Here is an 8623-nt window from a genome sequence, read left to right as displayed (position 1 = left end):
TTTAAAACTTTAATAGGTTATTATTATTATAAAAAAGTGCATTGTTGACATATTTTTATGCCATTTATATGATAACGTTTTAATATTATTCGAATTTTATAAAGAAATATAAAACAGCTTTTAACAAAATAGCAACAAGACCTATTTTTACCAGTTTAATGAATTCGTTAAATATCATTTTCCAATTTCAAAAAACATGTATGATATTATTTTTTTACATTGTTACAATGTTAGCTTTAAAAACCCTGTTTTATAAATTTCATTTTGACAATTATAACAGATTCTTACAATAAATTTTCTTTGCAATCTATCAAAGAGATAAATCGTTGTAAATATAAAATAATTTCCTATCCACCTTAAGTGCAGCAGTGTTAAAATGTAAATAACAGGGAGTTATTCGCATTTGGTACAACAGAGCACTCAACGGGAATAGGAAAAGTTTAAAGGTAAAGGAAACGAAATTTTTATATTGCGTATTCTACAGGGACTCTGGCGCGAACTTTTTCATTGCAAATAATCTACGAAACACAATACCCATCATAGATACTAATGCCATTATAACTCAAATGCCCATTTATCTATTCATTCTCATTATTTACTCACACTATAATGAAAGAGGCCGCCATCGCCCCGCATGGAATGTGTTAAACCAGAATAATCTTTTTACAAATCAGACTTTACTATATATTTCTAATTAACCAAATGCGAATATCACAGATAAAGTAACTGATATTATTTGCCACTGCACTTAAGATAGTCTAGTACTATAGTTATACCTTATAATAATTTTCATTGCTTCTCATAAAACCCATGACCGCACTATTTCTGGAAATGAAAAACTTCACGTTGAGTTGTGCCAATGATTTGCCGCTAATTATCAAGTGATTATAATTAAAAAAACGTCTTAAGATGATGCATTTAGTTTATGTGATATACTTACTCCGCCGGCCGGGCATGAGGCGAACTGTTATCCCATCGGGAGCCCGAACTGAATAAAAAAATAATAAAAACATATCTCAGCAATGATACAGCAAAACAATAATTCACAGAAGAAAATAACTCTGAAAACATTCCACTGACAACATTGTGTTAGGATTTATTAAAACAAAAAACTTACCTCGTCAAACCAGTCACACCAAGCTTATGCATTCGAAAAAAAAAACAATCCAATAAATTTAATTGACCAACATTTTATTATCTGACAAACAGAATTGTATTCTATCACATTGCTCGCCTATTTAAAAATACATTCAATATTCATTACACTTATATTAAATCAAAATATACAAGAAAACCTGTGAGGATCATAAACAACTACATTATTTGTGTATTAATACTATACATAGAAAAGTTTATCACCACATAAAATTGCGGATCAGGTACCCGACGAAAATTTAACAGAATGAGTTACTTAACGCCATTTTATTGCTTCAAACTCGAAAAGAACCAAGAAACTCAATATTCATTCAAATTTTAAAGTCAGCTGCACTATTTATTGTAAAATTACACATTATTGCATGGTACAAAAAATTACCGTATTCGCCGGACAGAATTAATACCAGAAAATTCATAAGTAATCTCATTGTCATACAGACGTAAGGATGCGTTTACAAGTATGCCATTTGTACGATGCATACACGATCTCCTTTGTTGTTTGTTCCAGTTTATCCTGACTAAGCGTGTTTGTTAGGCTTTTATATAGACATCACTTTTCGTCAACTGAGAAAATGATTACATGTCTTTTGTAAATCTTCATGATACTCTTCTTCTGATGCTTCAAATAACGAAGTTCATCATCAATTGCGTTATATGTAAGCGTACGTTGAAAGCACAGTACAGATCAAAAAAAAATACGAATTAGAATACCTTTTTTAAAAAAAGCTGCAAGTATTGTCTTAAAATGTATACAATTTTTGCCGCCCTACTATTACAACACGATTTTTTGTAAAAAAAATGGAAAAATGTGTGTTTCATAAAATTCCAAAAAATTTTACAGTGCCATATGAAAATAATTTTACTTGTGATAAAGTTGCTGCTACACCTGACCGCAAAAGTTAAGCCAAATCTACAACAGTCCATGCTGTATCTACAATAAACAATTCACTTCATAATATTTAAGCTCAAAAACACCTACATCCTTATTTAATTACTTTGTCGGATATTTGTAGCATATGTATAAGGCAGATCAGGTCTATCCACTATTAATACAACATTAACATTAGCAAAACTATCAGCCTATAAACTGTAGTAGTGTTACCGTGAATAAGTGTATAATTTATTAATAGAACATTAATTCATAAGTCACATTAATCATAAAAAGTTTGTGAAGAAAATTTTCTTGTGTAGAATTTCACTAATATACAATAAGAATAAATTTAACAATATATAAAAACTATGTAGATTAAAAATAGAGAAAAAATTCTGTACCGATCACAGTTAAAAATTGTTATAACAACTACAACAAACAATCTCAATATAATCCAAAACGTAAAAATAACTAATTTTACGAATATTGTGATGCTTCATTTAAACAGTTATTTTAAAAAACTAAAATTATATAGTAAGTGTATAATTGAATGAAATTGTAATTTCTTAAAAGAATAATATCGACCATCTGGCTAAAATCAAATCAACATATGCTGTAATACTCTAAATCATAGTAATTGGTAACAGAGTTGGTAAATACCCTGTAGAGGGTAGATTGAAAACTTGTTATGGATATGCAATAGTGATTTTAGATCCTAAAAAAGAATTAAATACATACAAATACATCAATAAACACTTTTCAGGTATATTATGATATCCACAACATTTTTGTACCTTTTGTGTTTTATTTTGTGCCAGGAAACCCTCAATTCTTCTAGAATGTTTTTGAAATATATGGTTTATATCATTACATTTTTTCATCATTATATATCATATCATTTTTATTATCATAAGACGTCATAAAAATCAAATCCTATAAAATTATAATAAAAAGAATTATGCAATTATTACAATTATTTTATAAATATGCAAAAATTACTATAAAATCGTAACCATATATATATAACTTGAAAAATTTAATTGCTACTGATAATAGCTTACTCATAAAATTGTATAGGTTAGCATGTAACTGTGTTGCCATGATGTATTGAGCTCCTTTTGCTATATCTAGGCCATATGGCAATTTACCTGTTATGGAGCTGCTATATGGCCTGAATAAATATTATTTGAATTAAGAATATAATCACTTTTAGTTGATATCATTAAAGTAGTTTCTAATCTGCATTAAATACTGAAATGAATCTGTGCATTAAACAACAAGTTATTTAGAGCAGTGCTCCCCAACCGGTGTGCCATTTGTCGGATACCAGTGTTCCGTGGTAAAAATTAATAAATTTAAATTTTACAATTTTTCAAAGCTCATATTTTGCATTTGAGACACAGTGGCACTTCATGTTCACTTCTAGGAAAAATTTTAGTGTGTCTTAGATGAGAAAAGGTTACAGTACACTGATTTAAAGTACAATGATTTCAGCCGCTTAAAAATATGTGCAGCCAAAAGTTCTATTCTAAAAATTACCAGAGCTGGCCATTTTTTTAAAAATAATTTGGAAATAACTGAAAATTAATCATTGGAAACCAACAAAAAGATTTAGCTTTCATTTCACTAATTAATAATAGTCAATTGAACTTAAAAAAATATATAACAGTTTGTTTAACTTTCTAAAGCATTCAGAATAATGTATAACATAATATGTATGTATAAGTATTCAAGATATTCAAGATAAGTGAAAGTGTAAAGCAATATAAGGAAAGATATGTAAAATGAGCAATAGATAAAATCTTTGAGCAAAGATAAAAATATTTTTCTGTTATCAAATTATTTACAATCAATATAATGTTTTTGGCAAGGCGCAATAGTCTTATTATTGAGATCTTGTGATGCCTCGTATTTGACCAGTCGATGTGATGTGTAATTCTGTCCACCATGTCCAACAATAAATACATTAACTTAGTTCAGAATAAAAACTAATTATTTCAAGTAAAACTTATATACAAATCTAACATTGTAAATAGCATGTCACTTAATTTCAATCTAATATAAGCCTTCAATATGGACTATACTTTAAAAATTTCTGCTCACCTAATACTACATTAATATTATACATTTTGTAAACTTAAATTATCGCTTCAATATAGCATCCCTAATCCCATCCCCTATACTTCACACCATTGATAAATTCATATAAGTGGTATGAATATAAACACATAAGCTTAGCCTAAATGGTTAAATCAGTCAATTAAACATGACAACACTCATGCAAAGAATTCAGAAATCTCAACAACAAAAACAGGAACAATTTTTCAACACGGCCTATTATAACAAAAGCACAAAATATTAAGTGGCAATATTTTTTAAGAAAACTTTATAAACCATGCTTACAAACTTCTTAAACATGCTAGGGTTAAATGTTCAAAAAAACAACAACACAATTCTGTAGTCCTGTGTCTTGATCTTCAATAGTTCAACAATCCAATAACACTAAAATACCTGAGCACTGAGTTTATCAATATAGGCACTTATTAAGGCAAACATGAAGGAACTCTTATATTCTTAAGGGGCATGTGATATACTTTGTGATTTCAAGCCCTGAGTCATGCCGGGATAATTTGATTCTATGACATGGGGCACCTCATTTATATCAGTTCTATCAACTGTGGTACCTTCCATGACACCCCTTCGGTTTCTATCTCTAAAGGATCCGAAACCTGAATCGTAGTTTCTTGAGGGTGACATACCTACAAGTATGCGGGGCATCTCACATTCTTCACACTTGGTCAGCAACTCATGGTTGCGGAAGGTGCACATGTGACACTGCCACATTGCACTGGGTCGCTGGCCTGTGTAGATGTTCCTATAGAAGCTGTCCGAGTCATCAGGCTCTATAATTTAAAAAGAGGAAATGTGGTATAATTTTTATTGCATATATAGTACTCAGCATTTGCATTGTCACTTTGGCTATATCTTTCATCATCATCATCTTCATTGAATCATTATTGTAGTATATATGTATATTAATATATATAGCAAGTAAAAATAATTGTTTACATTAACATAATTTTAATCATATATGGAGGACATTTTTCCAGTATGACATCATGTTGCCAGGTATATGAATAAATTAAAATTGATATATGAATGTGCGTAATATTATTTAATTACCAAATAAAGAGAAGTACATGGTGATACATATTAGTATAGCGTTTTATTCCGTCATATAGTAATTAGGTAATTTTTTTTATGTAAATATAGTTAAGAAAATTGTTGTTACTAATCCACAACAGTCAATACTACTTTTGTAACTGTTACTACTAAGCTTTGGTCTACCTAAATAAATAATATGAATTAATCCTCTATTAATAGCTTCAAACAAATTCTAAAAGAACAAAGAAATAATACCTCATGTACTGATTTATTACTTTCTTGTATTCAACAAACTGATATTAATGCTAGTTTATATAATAAAACATATATCCAACATATTATATCACAGTTTACTTTATTTTTCCTGATATTTCAATTGCTATGTACCATTTATGGCCAATGGCTGGGTTTTGGGATGCAGGTGTGAACAGGTTTGAAATATCAGGAACACAGAATTTAATAAACTATAATCTGTTGAGAATTGAGTAATAATTATAAATATTAGTTAAAGTTACAATTAGTTTCTCTGTGGAAATCTAAAATGTTACAAGTGACAAAAAATATAAAACATATTAATTGATTGAAAAAAAATTTGAAACATAGTCTTACCATTATTAGCCATTTCAAGTCTTTTTGACAATGTGTTGCACTCATCACGTAGACGCTCCACATAATTTTTTAGCCTCTGAGTAGCAGTTGGTGATGGAGGTGGTGCAGCTAAAATCTGTGTTTCTCTATTCAATTGGGCCACTCGACTTTTTTCTTGGGCTAATGCTGTAGCAAGCCTTGACAGGCGTTCTTTTTGCCTTTCTATAAGTGAATGATCTGAAATTATTTTAATGATATCCTGCTTTAAGTTTGCCTGTTTTTTACTATTTTAATTGTTATCATTACATCTAACAAGTTGGTTCTCTGATGGATTTGATGAAATATTCATCATCATCCTCATTTCAGCTGGATAATGTCCACTCCTGAACATAGATAGATTTTCAATAAGACTGTTTAGATGCCACCAGCATCCAGCATCATCCGATGACTTTAGGTCATCTGTCTACCTTGTAGGTGATTGTCTTATGCGATGCTTGCTGGTCTGTATTTTGCACTAGAAAACTTTAAGGTTGAAGTGGACACCTGTTCTATATGTTATGTGGCCTGGCCATTGCCACTTATCTGGGCCATGCTAGTTACTTTAGTTATTCAGATTTACAGATCTCCTTATTCCTGATTCAATCTAGGAAAGGTAATTAAGGAAATAGAAAGGTCAATTAACAATTTATTTTACCATGATTAAAATTGGAATACATACCAATAGTGACATGATTCGGCCCATTTGGTGGTTCAGGAGCTGCTCTTGTAGGTCTTGGAGATTCCAATCTTGTACCTGGATGCTGTTGAGGTGCCGGCGGTGGAGGTGCCCTACGCCGAGGTGGTCTGGTCGTACTTGGACTTACAGTCACAGTTACATGCCCCTCAAACCCTCCATCATCTTCCCTCATTTCTCTCACTGGACTAGCCATATTGGAAGTTGGTGTGCAAACCGTTAAGTTAACTGAAGTAATGGCTCTAGGACTGTCATAATCTTCCATCCATGGATCAACATATGAACGGCTCAAGTCCATATGACAGTTTACATTTACAGACAAATTTAATGGGTAGCCACATTCCCGTTTATAAGTGCTGGCTTTCTCTTTGCTCTGACTGTCCTTTTGTGTTGTGGATGCTGGTGATACTGACCTGCAAGGTTCTGGATCCACTTCCTTTACTGGCTCTTTAAATGCAATATCTGGATTAGGTTTTATAAAATCAAGAGTGTTTGGCCGCTTAGGTTTTTCTTCAATTGGTTTAGTGGGTTGTGGTTCCTTCTTAATAGTTTTCTTTTCTTTTCCTCTTTCTAACTTTTCATTCAAATTACACTTGACTTTATTGCTTTTTAAAATTCTATAATTTGTGCTTTCAGGTTGATTTTGTTCAGGGGTTACTTTATCATTACTATTTTCTTCTCTGACAAAATTTTTAGTTCCTTCTTTTTTATTATCATTGGTCAACTCCGGATCACTAGGTGACTCTGCGCTATATTTAGCATAACAATTGTCAATATTAATGATTGTTACTGGTGATGTGCTTTTGTTTGAACCTTTATCATTAGAAATTTCTACCACATTTTGATTGGCATCAGTAGAGACCTTTTTTTCATTATCTTCAGATGAGATACAGCTAATAATAGCTTTTTGTGGACCTTGGCAAGTTACCGATTTTACAGCAGATGACCTGACAACCTCATGTTTTACAATGGGCTGGTTGCGACACTTGATTGGTGGGTTCACTTTGAGCTCATTGAGCTGTCGTGCTGCGGCTGACGAAGACGCATGATAAGCGTGTGTTAAGGAGGCCTTGACTTCGCTATGGAGATGTGTCTCACAGGCTTGCTTATCATGGCAGTAGAGTTCAATTGTATTGGACACAACATGGTCAGGAACAACTGGAAACTTTTGTTTCAGTTCATGGAACAATTGCATAAGTGATATGTTAGTGCATGCACACGGTGAGGGGCTCGCAGCGTTTCCGGAGGGGGCAGACATCGCCGCCCATCCTCGCGGGGGCCGACCTCTCCACCGCGAACTCGGGCCTCACCTCGACTCCCAACACGTTTTTTTTCACGGATGTAAACCAAAAAACATTGCACAGGGTAAATGTAATTTATTGTCTTTCGCTTGTGACGTCACAATCCTTAAAATCACTTTCTCGTAGTTACGTATACATACTTCACTTAATATATTTGCGAACGCACATGACTTGTTAATCTTAACTGCATCCGTGTAATGAAAAATAACATACAAAGAGACAAGGTAGAATTTTTATATCTTTTGTTATCATCATTCGTACACTATTTTCTAAGCAATTGAAACACACCGTACACAATTTTAGATACTTTATTACACAAGAACGTATCGCTATTTTTGTCTCTTTAAAAGCAACACGCCTTTTATCTATAAAAGCATTAAACATTAACGCATCCAAAAATAAAATTACGAAAATCTCATACTTGTCAACTCGATTCTTCCATTTTAGCTATAGACAAATATGTTTGTTTTTAATTGCCTTGATGTTGCTATCAATGTTAAAATTAAGAAAAAGAAAACTGGTTAAATCGAGAAAAGATTATGCTTTGATGAATTTTTTTTAAATTGTTCGTCGTTCCCTTAATTCGATCATTTAATATCTTAATTTCATGCCATAAGATACCGCAGGAAAATTTTTTATAAAGAAAACAAATATCTGAATCGCAATTTACTTTGTCTTAAATATGATACATAAAGGTATAAAACATAAAATCAAATATTCAAGACAATGTTTTTCGAAGGCTAATTATAAACATGTGATGAATAGGAAAAAGCAGAAATTTTGACACGAAGTAATAGTCAACCAACTTTG

At 31.7% G+C, this 8623-nt stretch overlaps 1 protein-coding gene across 2 annotated transcripts; it reads right to left on the bottom strand.

The window, feature by feature from the left end:
* Nucleotides 1-233: 233 nt before the first annotated feature.
* Tab2 (TAK1-associated binding protein 2) lies at nt 234-8239 on the bottom strand. 2 transcript variants are annotated; one of them, XM_068761605.1, is made up of 5 exons: nt 6498-8239; nt 5801-6016; nt 4786-4929; nt 941-988; nt 234-825 (listed from the first exon to the last, which is right to left on the bottom strand). In XM_068761605.1, exons 1-5 carry the CDS (start codon nt 7768-7770, stop codon nt 800-802), a joined length of 1707 nt encoding a protein of 568 aa, XP_068617706.1. In that variant the 5' UTR covers nt 7771-8239; the 3' UTR covers nt 234-799. The 2 variants fall into 2 exon arrangements, with proteins under 2 accessions (XP_068617706.1, XP_068617705.1); XM_068761604.1 differs by lacking the exons at nt 234-825; nt 941-988 and having other exon boundaries at nt 1190-4929.
* Nucleotides 8240-8623: the final 384 nt, after the last annotated feature.

The sequence above is a fragment of the Battus philenor genome, unplaced genomic scaffold, assembly GCF_028537555.1.
Source record: "Battus philenor isolate CCGP_79_NKW_IND1 unplaced genomic scaffold, ilBatPhil1.0.hap1 SCAF_15, whole genome shotgun sequence".
Taxonomy (NCBI): Eukaryota; Metazoa; Arthropoda; class Insecta; order Lepidoptera; family Papilionidae; genus Battus; species Battus philenor.
The sequence above is the reverse complement of the archived record's forward strand: the minus strand, read 5'-3'. Positions and strand labels throughout refer to the sequence as shown.